Source organism: Erythrolamprus reginae, chromosome 2 (assembly GCF_031021105.1).
Source record: "Erythrolamprus reginae isolate rEryReg1 chromosome 2, rEryReg1.hap1, whole genome shotgun sequence".
NCBI classification, from domain to species: domain Eukaryota; kingdom Metazoa; phylum Chordata; class Lepidosauria; order Squamata; family Dipsadidae; genus Erythrolamprus; species Erythrolamprus reginae.
This window is the reverse complement of record NC_091951.1, coordinates 145491621-145508464: the sequence shown is the minus strand read 5'-3', so window position 1 is coordinate 145508464 and position 16844 is coordinate 145491621. Positions and strand designations below refer to the sequence as shown.

The window sequence follows — 16844 nt, the reverse complement described above, 5'->3', positions numbered from 1 at the left end:
ATATATTTTATTGTAAAAGAAATCACTCTTATGGAATTGAAATATCAGCTCTGTAGTGTTTTTTTACTGGCATTAAAAATCTAGCATAACAAGCTAATTCCCCACAAATGCCAGCAGTTTTTAGTGCATAGAACACACAAATAAGCGATCTGTGACTCTCAAGGTGACTTAGAAACATAGAAGACTGACAGCAGAAAAAGACCTCATGGTCCATCTGGTCTGCCCTTATACTATTTCTTGTATTTTATCTTACAATGGATATGTTTATCCCAGGCATGTGTCACTGTGGATTTACCAACCACATCTGCTGGAAGTTTGTTCCAAGGATCTACTACTCTTTCAGATGGTCAGGTACTACTTGCAGGTGGTTTCCTGTTTCCCCTTTCTGCTGGTCTTGGAGGCAGAGCTGACCATATCTGCTAAAAACTAGCAGTATCATTTTGACTTGGAGATGACACGGACAATGCAATGTGAACACTGAAAGAGTTAAAAAATACGAAATGCCAGGGGAACCATTTCGTAGGACTTGGCCTCATTTTTCCTACAACCCTCAGCCAACCCTATGAATGTTAAAATGTTAATAATAGTATTGCCCATGTGACCCAGGGGTTAATGTACCCTAAGGTGCATTATTTAATGTCCCATTTTTTAAATATTAAACCAGAATGAAAACCCTTCCTTGTATTCCCTGAGATATTCAATCTCATCCTTTTCATGTTTACTAGGAGATAATTCCAGCAGATTTACAGTTCTTACATATTTGGGTTGTAACCATTCTGCGAGGGAGGGAGGGAGGAAGGAAGGAGTCTAGATGACTCAAGTGAATGCAATCAAGGGCTACTTCACCTCTAATAAAAAAAAGTTGGCTTAATTCCTTGGTTTGTGTTTTATTTGAATTCTGTAAATTGCAATGTCACACTATGACAAGCTGGATCCAGATCAGCTAGATAAATAGATACCAGCATTACCATAGCTAGATGAAATAAGAAGCCTTGAACAACTGCAAAGGAATGGCTCCAATTGTCTGTACTTCATTGAACAAATAAATTAAAGTTAATAATCCTGTAACTACAGAGGAAGAATAACTTTTCCTTTAGTAAATTCACTGCTAGCCAAGACTCAATGCTCAACTTGAGCATGTGTCTCAGATTTTCAGGTTGTCATTATTTGATTCAAATCCCCTCTACATGGGCCAAATATATGGTATTTTTAACCTGGGATTTGTGGATTCCTTCCTGCTCAGTCTATGTGGAAAGTATTTACAATTTTATTTTATTTTACTTTGACCATAAAGTAATCTATGACCTCTAGACTGCAATAAAATTTCTTAATTTCAAGAAATCTCACTTGCTAAAAGTATTTAAACTAAAAAATACTATTTTATTATTAATTTAATGGATTAATAAAAACATATTTCTGTATTGCATATTTAATAATCTGATATATTTTTTAAAAAAAATAAAATTTATTTTTATTTAAAAAAATAATAATAATAATTTTATAGCTGTATTTGAACGCAATCGGTTTTCTTTATATTACACAGTAAATCTGTGTATTTCTTTTATGTGTGCAAAATAAAAGCACGGCATTATTTAAGGACCAGACTCTTAAAAAGGTTGTGAATCCTTGAACTGATTATGTTTTATGATGAAACGATACAATACTAAAAACCACCTGTAGCCAAGCACAGCACTAAAATACCATCCTGGACCATTACCTGTTTTACAGCATCAGCATAAGGTGGAGGCTGTTTTCCCTCTGGGAGAGCAGCACTGGATTTACAAAAGTTGGTAGACAGAATGGAATACTTTGGGCCCCCTTGTGTCGGCACCTATATGGAAGCAAAATCAACAGTAGGAATCCAATCAAATCTCTGTTCCTTGACAGCTACATCTGAAGTTCCCTAAGCTAAAACCTCTTACATATTGGTGTCAATCATAACTTAATGCAACCCCAAGGAAAGAAAAGAAAAATGAACCTCAGATCTTGCCAAAAATACTTTTTCTTCGCAGATAGAATCTTACCAAAGTGATGCAAAGAAAACGTTGCTTAGTTTTCACCCTCCCGTAACCCATAAAACCAACTCCATTTCCAAATGATCCAAGAAAGACATTCCATAATGGAGGTTCTATTCAGTGCTGAAACAATGCCTGGAACCCATCTCACCAGTTTAAAAATATCTGTACTAGCTCCCAATTTATTTTCAGACTGAACTCAAAGTGTCATGTTTATATTTTAAAGCCCCAAACAACCTGCGATCTGCCTATTTTGAGAGATTTTGTAAACAGTTGTCCAAGTATTGTAAGTATATCTAAGCAGCTGTTCCTTTACACCCAACGTCACTGGAAATAGTGATGGTGGTTATGCTTCCCTGACTCTTCCCCCTGAAATATTTCCTTTTAAAATATGATTCTTATTCCTGAATTGTTTGTGATGTCTATTTTATGGCTGACGAATAAATTACAAGAGCAAAATGTGCATTTTCTTACCAGAGTTGTGCACAGATTGTGGTTGGGTTGTGGAGAACTGCTGCGTCCTTCTCCCTGATGGCTAGGAGACATAGAGAGAAGGTAATGGCTGTTTGGTGAGGGCGGAAGGCTGATATGTTGAGGACTCTTTGCTGCCTCTAGTGGAGAATGCTGAGGAGAGCACTGTGGGCTTAGGAATGTGGACGACAGTATGCCATTTTGTCCGGAAGGTTCCATGCAATGGCTATTTACAAGATGAGGCATCTGAGGTGTCCCACAGTTACTTAATGCCTCAGAATTGCTAGCCTTACCTTTCAAGGCAGCTTGCTTAGAGGCAAATGGGCAGCTGGACACTGCATTCTCCTGCTTGACTGGAAAACCAAACACATGTGCTGGGGGCTGCTTATCTTCCAGTCCGTGGCTTCTTTTGCGCTTCTGGAGCTGCATTCTCAACTCTTCCACTTGCCTCTGCTCCTGTTGCAGTTTCCAAGTCAGCTCATTGATTACCTTTTGCTTTTCCACTAACATTTTGTCTTTCTCTGTGTCAACCCTTTCAACATCGTGCTGGATGCCAATTCCATTGATGCTTCCCACCAGGTTCTCCTCGCATCCACCTTGCACAGGTGAAGGGTGCAAGACAAACTGTGGGGAAGACATTGGTCCTTCATTGAAACTGTCTGGCAAGGAGCCACTCACTGAAAGGTCAGAGGAAGCTGGAGAGATGGGCGGAGTGGAACTAGTGCTGCCAAAATGGTAAAAGCCATTGGATAACAGACTGGTAGAAGACTGCGATGGATAACTGGAGAGAGAGCTTGTTGGAGTTACTGGGAAAGTCACAGTGGTTATTTCATTGAAAGAAGCCACCGAATTCCCATTGCACTCTTGAAAGGGTCTAAGACGTTCCATCAAGGCTGTTTTTGTACCTGACACAGGAAGTCCCCTTATTCGGAGTTGCTGCCTTAATTCTGATACCTGTGATAAAATGGTTTCATTAGTGTCAACCTCATTTTTACTTTATTGCATGCTTCTTGTTGAAAAAGAAACTTTTTTTTAATCAGACTGTTTTAGCCAAACAAAAGCTAAATCTAGAATAATTTGTTCTGTCAGAGAGATCTTACTATTACCTAGTTTTCAGAGAAACTACTATTAACTCTACACTGGGGAACCTTGTACAGCATTGTCATTTCAAATGGATTTCTATAACCCTGGAATTATTTAGAATAATCACATCATAGTGTACAGTAATGAATCTGAATTAAAAATGAATGCCTTTGTGTTGCAGATATTTGTATAAATTCAGCCTCTGTTATTATTCATATATGTCAGGATGATTCTAATGCAGAGTTTCTAGATATACATCAACCAATTTATGTAAAAGAAAAGCAGAATGTGGATCAAAGAAGTTATGTGAAAGTGGTTTTCCCGAGGTAATCAAAATTCAGATAAGTTACCTCAGAATTCAGACAGATTCATTGACTAAGGCTGTGCAAGGATTCAGTCAAAATCAGGTGTACCTTTTCTAGGGGTCACATATACAGAAGCCCAAGAAAAGATATGTACCTTTAAAGAGTTGCTTACATGTGACCAAAAGGTGATTTGACATATGTGTGTCAGCCACCCTGAGTCTTTCGAGAGTGGGCAGCATACAAATCTAAGAAAGAAAGAAAGAAAGAAAGAAAGAAAGAAAGAAAGAAAGAATGCCAAACCACCTTTTCCTCTTCAAGTATATTGTCAGGGTTCCAAATAACAGACCCAATACAATTAAAACTCTGAAGACAAGGCATTCCTCTAAAGGTCCTGGGCTTTTCCCCACCCAAATTAATTTCAAAGTTTCTTCCTCAATCCACATGTCCATCAGTAGTCCAATCAGGTCACAAGCCCACTCCAGTTGGGTTTAGTCCATGCCTCCCCAGCTCCAACCAGAAAGCTATCTTTACTCCTTTCTCCCATTCCCACAGCTGCAACCAACCTTGTTGTGGCAGCCCTGAAGATGCTGTAATATAAAGTACTGTGCAGTGAGTACTTCAATTCAGCTTTCTACCTTTTCCAAGAGTCTCAGAAGGTAATATCAATCGAGTGATGATAATAAGTTTGTCCCTCTTTTGCAGATTTTTAGGATGGGAAAAAGCCACTGAGAACAATCAAAACAATCCCAATTCCACTATAAACATATAATGTACACCACAATCACTTAAAACTTGCATCTGAAGGTTTGAAAGGTAAGAATGAAATGGGCTGGTTTTCTGTCTTCACTTCTACACATTAAAAACCCGGGTGGGGGAAATTCCTCTGAAGGACTGAAATTGACACCCAATAGGATAATTTTGGAAATTGCCTTTGGAGTGGGAAGAGCCTTTCTCACACAGATGAAGCAGGGGTGGACTGCTGCCTGGGGGGGAGGGACGCAGTGGGGTAGTGAAAATGGGGCTCCACCCCAGAGTACCCAATTGCATAGAAAGATGTTGAAAGAAAATCCAGGACTTCCTGCATAAGCCATGCCCACAGTGTGGTAGTAAAAATTTTGGTAGCCCTTCACTGAAATGAAGGCACATATATGTGTCCCAGGAAAACATTGCAAGATCCAATTTGGATCAGTCCCTGGGACCAAAGGTCTTTTAACCTTTCTAACACCTTAAAAAAAGACTCTTACTGCTATTTTGCCTCATATCAGCAACATATACTTGAGAATGTATTGGGGTGAGCGTGTGGTGCAGATGATGTTTATTGTTTGTTGTTTAGCACTCTGGTATATAGTAAGTTGTAGCTTCTGGTTTAGCCTTTGGCAAATGAGGCCATTGCAATTGATTCAATAAACCATAATTAAACCTTATGTAATTTGTTGTGTCTTCTAAAATTGTTACACCATACTCTGTGCATAATACTCACTTTAAGGTCATCCAGATTGGATGGGAGAGGACCTGGTTTGAGGGATGAAATGCAAGATGGCCCAGAAAAGGTTCCCTTCACTGGAGAAAGAGGATTATTGGTGATTGTCGTAGGGGAAGAGCCTGAAAGTTTAGGCTCATTTGGTTGCCTAAAAAAAAACAAGAGCAACATTTGTTACTGTGATTTCTTCTTTTGTTTCTAAATCAATGTCAATTGTCAGTGTATTGAGCCTAGTTTTATTATGCATTCTCAATCATCCCTCCCCCCCTGAAATTTCAATACAAAATAGTAATACTTTAGCAGAGTTTCAAACTGAGACATGCTTTGGCCTAGTACAGGCTTGTAGTGCTCACCTTAAAACAGGAGTTTCAATTTTATTGAAGGGTGCATTCAGGGTTGTATTTGACCTTGGGGGGGGGGGTTGTTGTAAAGGGGCAAGGCCAAAGGCATGGGCAGCTCAACATCACTCGTGTCAGGGGTGCCTATAGTGGCCTGAGCACTCTACCAGTAAAAATGGGCTCCTGAGCTCCATTTTCAGCTGTGATAGCCTCCTGCAACCCTCTGCCAGTGAAAAACGGAGCTCCGTTTTTGCTGACAGAGGCACTGTGGGCCAGTCCTTTGCTGTTTCCAAGGTGGCCACATGGGCTAGATCGAAGCATCCCACGGGCTGGATTTGGTCCCTAGGCCTTGAGTTTGACAACCCTGCCTTAAAAGGCTTATTTCAAGGTCTCCAATTTAGAGAAGAATTCTAATTCTAAGAATTCAGGTCCTAAGCGCCAAACTCTTCTCATTTCCTGTAGCAAGATCACCAAAACCTCCCATCCATTTCCAGTGAGCAGGCTGCACACAATAGACACAGCAGGAATATTTATAACATGCAAGTCTAATATTTAAAGGATGCTAATCAGGGACACTGTCAAATGGAGGCCTAGCTGTGTTACAAAGGAAGACAGAAAAACACTTCCACCAGCAACTCACTTTAGCTGAGAGGAATGTGACCCAGGGTAACTGAACTGCTGCTGGTGCCGATGCTGCTGTTGCTGGCTGAGGATCTGGAGCTGCAGGAAGAGTTGTTGTTGTTGCAGTAGTCTTGCGTAGGCAGAGTCCATGGGAGGAGGAGACTTCTCTGCCTTTTGGTCTGGTGGAATGTACTGGTGATACTTTAGCTTCTTCACTTTGGGCTTCATCTCCTTAGGTTTTTTGTGCCGATTCTTGCCATCACTTGAAGTTTTTGACTGCGTGATTCACCCCCCAAAAATTAGGAAGGTCAGTTGGAACCCAGAACTTTTGAACAGCCTATCTAATTAACCCATTTCTTGCTCAATCTGAATTTTCTGTAGGACTACCTCCTGATATTCTGTACCCTCAAAAACCCTTGAGCTTCAAAGTGGTGGGTGAGAAATAGGGGGATTCATTCTTCTCCCTTTTTATAAGCAGTTCAGAGCACAAAGCAACTGGCATCATGTTCACATAGTATTAGGTGCACGCTCCTTTCAAATATTCCTATTTTCAACATGCTGCCATTTAAGAAGACATGGAAAATAATTTCAAAATGGCAAAGGATCCTTCAATTGATCTAATATTTAAAAATCAAAGTACAGTGTTCCCTCGATTTTCGTGGGGGATGTGTTCTGAGACCGCCCGCGAAAGTCGAATTTCCGCGAAGTAGAGATGCGGAAGTAAATACACCATTTTTGGCTATGGACATTATCACAAGCCTTCCCTTAGCAATTTAAACCCCTAAATTACCATTTCCCATTCCCTTAACAACCATTTACTCACCATTATGGTACTTACCATTATGGTACTTACCATTGAGTACCATTACCACTTAATGATACTGATATTTATAAACATAATTATTTATTAACAATAATTATTATTTTGTTGTTATTTATTTGCAAAAATTATTAGTTTGGCAATGACCTATGATGTCCTCAGGCGGGAAAAACCATCGAGGGAACACTGTATCCCTAAATAGCTAAATTTGAACTTCCTAACTTAAATCAGTCCACTTCATGAATGACAGCAGGGCAAAAAAGATGCATCTATATAATGTTAACTGCTACCCCTGCCTTTCTGATTAATTATACCACTTAATTAAGTATGCAAAATTGCCTTAGTAGTCATATTTGTGGGCTATAATTTTAGAAATATTCCAGTTACTTTTAAAACCAGAATTTCTCTTTCAGAGCAACCACGGTTATGCTCTAGTTGTTCAACACTTGTCTCATTTTGTCTAAATTATTAAAGATGCTAACATACCTTTACAGATGTAGTAATAGGAATAGAAGGTGTTTGCTCCCCATTGAGCTGTTTTGGACTTTCTGGCTGACTATTTTGAAGAGATGACGAATCAGCCATATCATTTTCAGAACTATGGGAATGGCCCTGAAACAAACAAACAAACAAACAAACAAAAACCCCATTGAGAATACATGTGACAATTATGTCATCAATGTAGATAGTTTCATCAAGATTGGTGCAAGCAGTTTTCAAGATTTATGAAGGCATGTATCAGGGAGCTAGACTAGTTGGATTGACAGCTGGTTACCTTGCCTTTGTTCCATTTTTTAAAAAAATGTAGTAAGGGCTGAATCTATATATTAGCTCATAGGACATATCAAAATGCACAATAAAACATAATACTTGACACAATAGAACCATATATAAAAGTGGAATACGAGAAATGGGTTAAATAAAAAGAATAAACTAAGGAATAAAATATTAGGTTATTGAGTCATCATTACAATTTATCCAAATCTGACCCACATATTTAGATCCCAACTAAACTGTTTTATTCAGATAAAGGGCTGTGTTGTATGTGATGTATGAAATCAGGTACGAAATACGAAATATATAGTTCTAATATGAGGATCTCAATGGCTTCTTTGTCTGATGTGTGGTCCAGGGTGCCACATATCTAACACTCAAATAGTTGACACTCAAATAATATATGTGCCATATATTCTATAGCTGGAGTTCTACAAATACAAATATATTACCCTGGGGGGGGGGAATTACTGACCCCCTCAAAGAGGGTCCGCAACTTGGGCATCCTCCTCGATCCACAGCTTACATTAGAGAACCATCTTTCAGCTGTGGCGAGGGAGGCGTTTGCCCAGGTTCGCCTGGTGCACCAGTTACAACCCTATCTGGACCAGGACTCACTGCTCACAGTCACTCTTGCCCTCATCACCTCGAGGTTCGACTACTGTAATGCTCTCTACATGGGGCTACCTTTGAAAAGTGTTCGGAAACTTCAGAGCGTGCAGAATGCAGCTGCGAGAGCAATCATGGGTTTCCCTAGGTATGCCCATGTGTCACCAACACTCTGCAGTCTGTATTGGTTGCCAATCAGTTTCCGGTCACAATTCAAAGTGTTGGTTATGACCTATAAAGCCCTTCATGGCATCGGACCAGAATATCTCCGGGACTGCCTTCTGCCGCACAAATCCCAGCAACCAGTTAGGTCCCACAGAGTTGGCCTTCTCCGGGTCCTGTCGATTAAACAATGTTGTCTGGCGGGACCCAGGGGAAAAGCCTTCTCTGTGGCGGCCCTGACCTTCTGGAACCAGCTCCCCCTGGAGATTAGGATTGCCCCCACCCTCCTTGCCTTTCATAAACTTCTTAAGACCCATCTCTGCCATCAGGCATGGGGGAATTGAGACATCTTCCCCAGACCTATATAATTTATGTATGGTATGTTGTGTGTATGTTTTTTAAATTATGGGTTTTTAATTTTTTAAATATTAGATTTGTATTTTACATTGTTTTTTTACTGTTGGTGTGAGCCGCCCCGAGTCTGTGGAGAGGGGCAGCATACAAATTAAATAAATAAATAAATAAATTAACTATAAGGAACTTGATTAAACAGTCTATGTTTAACCATTGTACCTCGCAGTTCGATTCTGATATGTGTAGGCTCAATCTATACATTACCTTACCTCCTTAAGGGATACTTTTATTTGGTAATTCTCCATGCAGCATATCACATGGATTATGTATTAGTTTAGAAATTCTCTGTACAATTAGGAACATCCTTATGGTGAGTCATAGCAAAAGCAATCTTGAATCAAAATTAAGCAATAAGTAGAGCGATCTGAAGCTTAGGCAGATATGCATGACAACCTATGAGAGTGATGAGGCATACTGTGGAAGTCTGATAATCTTTTGGCTTGCATATGGTTACGTAAATCCATACTGCCAAATGATTCACATATACAAATGTATGTGCAAACAACATTTTTGGGATTTTCACTATAATCAATACCTTTTGCAGATGACTTTGAATGGCCTGTTAAACTATTCATATACGTAATACGTTTACTAAGACCAATCGCATTTATCAGACTGGTGTTATTAGGAAACCAAATGGAAGATCATTGGGCTCCCTGCCATAAGTGCTTGGAAAATGGAGATGCCCCATGCCAAGTACACTGTGTAACAAAGCTGTTGGAATGAAGAAGAGCAGCACAAGCCAAGAATATGTCGTGTTCAGGTTAACAGTGCCTTGGGATCCTTTGCAGGACACCCCCATGTTTTCTGTAACCACAAAAGGCTGACCTTATGGATGACTTCCTGCACAGGCTATAGTACCCTTGGAGAATTTGTACTGAATCTTTATACCCATATTTTGATTGCATTTGCCTGAGAAAGAACAAGTTATTCCTCCTTTGGTGGTTAGAATCAAATAGCTAATTCTGAATGCTATTTTAGAATGAAGGCAAATTTCGAAAATATCTAACAATGGGGCTGGTGAGAAATATCCTTACTATATTGGTTGTAAGGTATCTTTTCTTCCCAAACCAGTCTTAAGAATACTGATGGGAAAAATGGCCACTATTTTTATACAGATATTAGCTATGCACTGTGCCAAAGCAAGATGTGTGACCTCATGAACATTTCTGTGTGGTTTTTCTAGCAGCAATATGGAAGTACTTTGCCATTGCCCTTTTCCGGGATGGTTTTGATTTCCTAGTCATCAACATCCTTGACATCCCCAGATAGAATCACATCTGAATATTAACTAGATCTTTTCTTAGTCTTTTGAGATCATCCAACAGTACCAACAAAGGCCATCAGCTATAGAAAAATTTGAGATGACAGGCCAGTAATTCATCAAAATGGCAAAAGAACTGATCACGTAAGAAATAATACATTATACAATCTAATTAATTCTCTCAATGAGATAGTAAATTGAATGGGATTTTGATTCTCCTACTACCGAGCAAGACAAAATCCAAACTGGATTGAACATAATATCCACAACTTTCTGCAATCTAACCTGCAGTAGGTGATTAAAATATCTAAGAATATATCTAAGAATATATTAGTCGCATCAAATCAGTTTTAATCGAGCAAACATAAGTAACTGTCAATCTGACAAGTAAACCATGACAACTCATGTTGTATAAAATGACTGTCTACTAACCCCTTCTTCCTAGCTAAATTCAAATTCAGGCAGTACATCTGAAATTCAAATATTAAAAAATGATTATAATTAATTATTTGACTGAATGTATACTAGAACCTGTATATTCTACTAAAATTAGAGCAAAGCAAATTTATAGAAGTTATATATCAACCTAACAGTCTACCTTGCAACTGTTATATATGTTTTTATTTAATCTGCGGCTTTTAGACTTTCTCTAACCCCGAGAAAATAGAAAACTGGAGTTACAAGTACAATTTTTCCTGACACTATTATTTTTATTTTTATTTTTATTTTTATTTTTATTTTTATTTTTATTTTTATTTTTATTTTTATTTTTATTTTTATTTTTATTTTTATTTTTATTTTTATTTTTATTTTTATTTTTATTTTTATTTTTATTTTTATTTTTATTTTTATTTTTATTTTTATTTTTATTTTTATTTTTATTTTTATTTTTATTTTTATTTTTATTTTTATTTTTATTTTTATTTTTATTTTTATTTTTATTTTTATTTTTATTTTTATTTTTATTTTTATTTTTATTTATTTTTATTTTTATTTTTATTTTTTATTATTATTATTATTATTATTATTATTATTATTATTATTATTATTATTATTATTATTATGAATTAGATTTGTATGCTGCCCCTCTCCGCAGACTCGGGGCGGCTAAATTGGAGAGGGGAAAATATTCCCTCTGATTGCACACCTTGCAATATATAATATATAATATATTTATATTATTTATTATATAATTAAATATATATAATAAATAATCAAACAGTGAAGTTTATTTATTTATTAATGTATTTATTATTTAGATTTGTATGCCGCCCCTCTCCGCGAACGAGTTAGCATGATGACCATAGTGATATGCCGATAAACCATTATGACCATGGTTTCAATGAGTTGAGAGACAGGAAACCGAGGGTAGTATAATGGCAAGCTAATAAACATGTACTACTAACTCAATCTCATGATAAATGCTCAGCGTTATGGTTCTTACCATGTGGGAAAACAGTCATCCCAAGGCTCTGTCATCACAAATAAAAGGGAAAGTGAGATAGACTCATTGCATTGTCAAAGCTTAGAACATTCCATGTCAACAGCACTACTGCAGTGTACAAAGCTGTCTACAGATTGGGTCAAACAATTCCAGACTCATTTTTTTTTGTTCAGCTAGATATGATCCAGTTACGTTTTTCAAATTTGAAAAGAATTCCAACCATTTTCCAAGCTACATTTCGGTCTTAGATGACTTGTTAAAATGTATCCACCTATTTTATAGACAACAGCAAAAGTATTTTGTTGGCTGGATTTTGGATTGGACTCCCAATCCCAGAGCTTTTCTTTAAAACTGCCCTTCAGGTTTTTCCCCTGTTTTACCTAAACACTCTCTTAAAAACCTGTCTTTAGAGCTGAGAATCAAAACAAGACTGCTGGGGCCAAAGATGCTTGCAAAGAATGACTGTAAAAAGGCATGATACACATTCTTGAGATACACTTCAAAACTTGTTCTGAGCTATGAAGTCTTTCTAAGCCAAAGGTTAACTATTATTGAACCTTCAAACATCATTTTCTCAATCAGATCCTCCTCCTTTTTGCTTTTACACAATCTAAAAATAACACTTCTGAATGCTTTTAGCATTTAACATCTATACTAAATATTATTTTACCTGAGTTTTCCCAGACACTGAAGGAAATGTTGCTTCAGGTATTTTGATTCTTGCTGCCAATTCTGTAGACCCTTGAGAATCCTCACTTTTAATTTGCTCTGGGGACATCCCATCATTGCTGCTATCTTCTTCAAAAGCAAAGGCGTCTGAAGATTTAGTGAAATTTCCCTGGGTACCTAAGAAGATAGAGGAACTCAGTAATAGGTTGTAATGACTTTGTTGTGAATGGCAATAGGCATTGAATGAATTTGCAAATGTTCATATTATAGATATAGATATAGATATAGATACTGTATATAGATATATATATGAAGAGGCAACAGCCATTGTGATCTCCGTAACATTTAAAATATATTTAAAAACTACTAAAATTAACTAAGCTTTCGTTAGTCCTCTACTAACATTTTCAGAGTGTTAAAATCCTCATTGAAGAGAGCTGATTTTATATAATGCTGCTCAATTTGCTCATTGGCCACGTCACAGGCCCATTTACTTCCCTCCTGTAATTAGCTTGGTTGTTGCTATCTTGGTCATGTAAATAGGTGCAATTGCTATTCCTTCTTTATCTTTTGCATATTGCCTCTTTCTCTCCCCAGGGGGTAGAGTAGGGTTATTAGGCAATACTTTGGGTGTACTAATCATTACTTTCCCTTCCTCGTTGCTATTCCTACCTTCCCTACATTGCCTCCTCTAGCATCTTTTTTGCCCATGATCGTGTATTGGGTCTGCATTGTTCTACACCCCCCTCTCTATGTGTTCTCATCTTGTCCTTCCGCTAATATCAATGTACTGTGTTTCCCCGAAAATAAGAGGTCCCCTGAAATTAAGCCCTCCCCCTGAAAATAAACCCTCCTCTGAAAATAAGCCCTCCTCCAAAATACCCCCCAGAGGTGCCCTATCTTACTCCATGCACCCAAAAATAATTAGACCTCTCCAAAAATAAGGCCAAGCACTTATATCAGGGTTCAAAAAAATGTAAGACAGGGTCTTATTTTGGGGAAAACATGGCAGATCTGACTGTCAAATTTTTTACAAGGCTCCATATAACTTCCCAAGTAATCTGGCCTTCTTCTTTAGAGAACTTGCTTGACTGACAATGGAAGAAGTAGCTACAGTTGCCTCCTGTGACATGCACAGGTTTTTCTGCTATGTGCAATGATTGTGATCTTAAACGAAGGGGCTTCTTGGTGACACAGCAAGACTTGTGCATTTGCTTCACTGATGAAAGGCTCATCCAGCATGATCACAAAAGAGACATTGCACAGCTCACAGCAAACTCTAGTGGCCAATGTGGTACAAAACTATGATGATCTGCACCAGCAGGATCAAGACGATACTCTTCCAACGTTGTGAAAGAGAATGCAGAGAAATCAATATGAGACATAAGGTGCAACTGAGATATCATCACCAGCAGCAGCTGAGTAAATTACTGCAAAGAAGTCTATTCTCACCGGAAATCCAGATGAAGCCTCACACCCAGGCTGATCCACCAAACCTACAGTAACTAGGAAGTACACTGCTCAGATGATCAATTTGTAACCTTTAAAAAAATCATCATGCATGTAAATTTGATATTTGTATCAAATAGGGTCATGGTGGTACAGTGGTTAGAATGTAATACTGTAGACAACATCTGTTGACTGCCAGCTGACTGCAGTTTGCAGTTCAATTCTTCCCAGCTCAAGATTGATTCAACCTTCCATCCTTCTGAGGTCGGTAAAACAAGAACCTAGATTGTTGGGGGTAGTATGCTGACTTTATAAAACCAGTTAGCGAGGGCTGTAAAGCACTGTAAAGCACTATAAGTCTAAGTGCTATTGCTATATGTCTTAAATATAGCATGTTTTATAAGAATTTGTGCAAAATGGCCATCCATTTTGCAAACATTTTACATGACAAAAAACCCAAGATCAAATCTACATGTAGGATGATTATGCATGTACCATATCCTGATCTCTTTTTAGCAATCATTGATAAGCAAACTGCAATATCAAAGACTTATCTAACTGTAGACCAGTAATAAAACAATCCAAATAAAAGATATTCCCCCACCCCCAAAATAAACTCTGAGAACCTCAAAATAAAGCAATGGTCAACCCATGATGATATCCAGTTGGTGAAAACCGTCACTGTAAGTTAATAAAATAGAGATTGAGCTCCATACTGTAATTGCAAGAGAAAACTTTATATATTTCAGAAAAATACTTTGATCTGGCTGTAAAACTCAGTGTATATTTCATCATCACATATATAGATAAAAATATGCTGAATACAAACTTAGACTGCTGGAATTTTTATCAAGTGATTTTTTTTTAAAGCAGACCGTGTATATGTATATATTTAAGATATTTCATAAAGCAATGAGGGCCATTATTTTCTATTCTGGGTTTTCGAAATATATTTTCTATTTGAATGGAGGTGTTATAATGTAGAATTTGGTAGACAATTTGTTTCTATGTAAGTTGCTAAACCACTCCATGTACAATTTTTATAGGGCAAAAGTTATACTGGACCTTGAAATCTTATACTGGATTAGCGCTGCAAAAATGATGTGTCTAGGACACAATCTAAATCTGATTTCTTTTAATTTATATTTAACCTTAACTTCAAAAAATACAATCATTCTGTGATTGTGCCATCAATGTCTTCTTTTGTAGAGGAAGAGATTGCACAGACAATTATCTGGAATAGTATAGGGCAGTGATGGTGAACCTATTTTCCTTCAGGTGGCGAAAGTGTGTGTGTGCTCACTCTTGTGCATGTGCGAGTGCCCATACCCATAATTCAATGCTTGGGGAGGGCAAAAACTGCTTCCCCTGTCCACGTAAAGGCACTCTGGAGGCCGGAAATGGTTCATTTCCCGGTGGGCCTGATAGGCCCATTTTTTGCCTTCCTTCCACTCTGGAGGCCCTCCAGAAACCTAAAATGCCCTCCCAGATCCTCCACATGAGGAGAAAATCAGCTGGCCAATGTGCACATGAACGCTAGAGCTGACCTAGGGCAATGGCTCATGTGCTGGAAAATATGCCTCCATGTGCCATCTTTGGCACGTGTGCCATAGATTCACCATCACAGGTATAGGGTCTCCTGCATGAGCAGGGGGCTGGACTAAAAGCCTTCCAAGAACTCTTCCAATGCTGTTATTCTGTATTAAAAATTATAATATGAAAGGGAAAGATAACAGGTAAAAGACAGATTTTTGTAAAATAACCTGAGTACCTCTGGAATAGCTGTGGATTGTCACTGAAGGTGAGCCAAGACTGGATTTCACCACATGTTCAATACAAATTGGGTTCAACATAATGAACTTTTGGAAACTTCTGCCAATCATACACTAATCCAAGCAGCCTCATTAGATTCAGATCTTATTTTTATTCCAGCCTTTCACATCTCATAGATAAATGCAGCTATTCTTTCAGGACCAATTATTCCTCTCCTGTCAGTTTGTTTCTTAAAAATGGATAGAACTACTGGCAAAACATAAGTTCATCCTGGCAGAGAAAACATATTCAAGGAAGCCCCCAAGACTATGTTGCCCAATCTCTGGTCAACAAACATCAAAAATTTTAAAAGCCCCTCCCCTTTAAAAATGTTGCAGTTTTCATAGAGGAACACAATGAGGAGACTTTTTTGCATTGTTGGTTTTGCTTCCTCAAGATTCATTATGACTCCTGCCAGATGCTGCTTCTCTGCCACTCAGCAGACTGGAGGAGTTCTGGAAAGTGTTCCCGTGCAATATCCCGTCATCTAGCAGGCAAAAGCGCTTGACCCTTGGCTTCTACTGATAAGTAAAGTGCTGGGAAAGACAGGCTCTATCACAAAGCCCCCGAAAGGCTGGAAGACAGTGGAAGAAAAGAAGATTCCTTCTATGCCCTGTAATCTTTGCAGGGCCGAGTCTGGCTTTGATCAAGTGTCTTCCTGCTTAGCTAGCAAAGAGATATGTTGGATACGGAGGGGACATGACAGTAAGGAATAAACCATTCAGAAATACTTAAGTTCTGGTTGCTCATCAAGATGCATCCATGCTCCTTCAGAGGAATCACTCCAAAGGCAACTCCAAGAGAGCTTCTCCATTATAGTGATAAGTGCCTTCGTCCTCTGGGGTGCTGGATACAAAAATGTACCTGAACCATTACCTATAAAATCCTATTAAAATTACCTTTGATGGCCTCTTTCACAGCTGAGTCAATGGGAATGATATTCTTCTCCACCAGCTCCAGAGGTCCTGGTCTAAGAGCAATTTTTTCATTCAGATTGTCTGCAAGACGAGCTCGTTTTAGTTTCATCTGACTAGCTTGAACGGATTCTTCTACAGTTGAATCTGTCAAGCAAGTGGTGAAAATCATCAAGTTTTATGCCAAATGACTTTTTCTT

The 16844-nt window shown here is 38.1% G+C and overlaps 1 protein-coding gene across 8 annotated transcripts in view; it reads right to left on the bottom strand.

Annotated features, from left to right (window-relative positions):
- MYOCD (myocardin) overlaps positions 1–16844 on the bottom strand; it is a 204830-nt gene that overhangs the window by 30454 nt on the left and 157532 nt on the right. For all 8 annotated transcript variants that reach the window (XM_070739765.1, XM_070739760.1, XM_070739759.1 and 5 more), the window contains 7 exons: positions 16630–16791; positions 12471–12646; positions 7620–7745; positions 6333–6589; positions 5355–5502; positions 2490–3440; positions 1718–1831 (listed from right to left, as the gene is read on the bottom strand). In XM_070739765.1, coding sequence (XP_070595866.1) covers positions 1718–1831; positions 2490–3440; positions 5355–5502; positions 6333–6589; positions 7620–7745; positions 12471–12646; positions 16630–16791 — 1934 coding nt within the window. The remainder of the gene's footprint in view (positions 1–1717; positions 1832–2489; positions 3441–5354; positions 5503–6332; positions 6590–7619; positions 7746–12470; positions 12647–16629; positions 16792–16844) is intronic.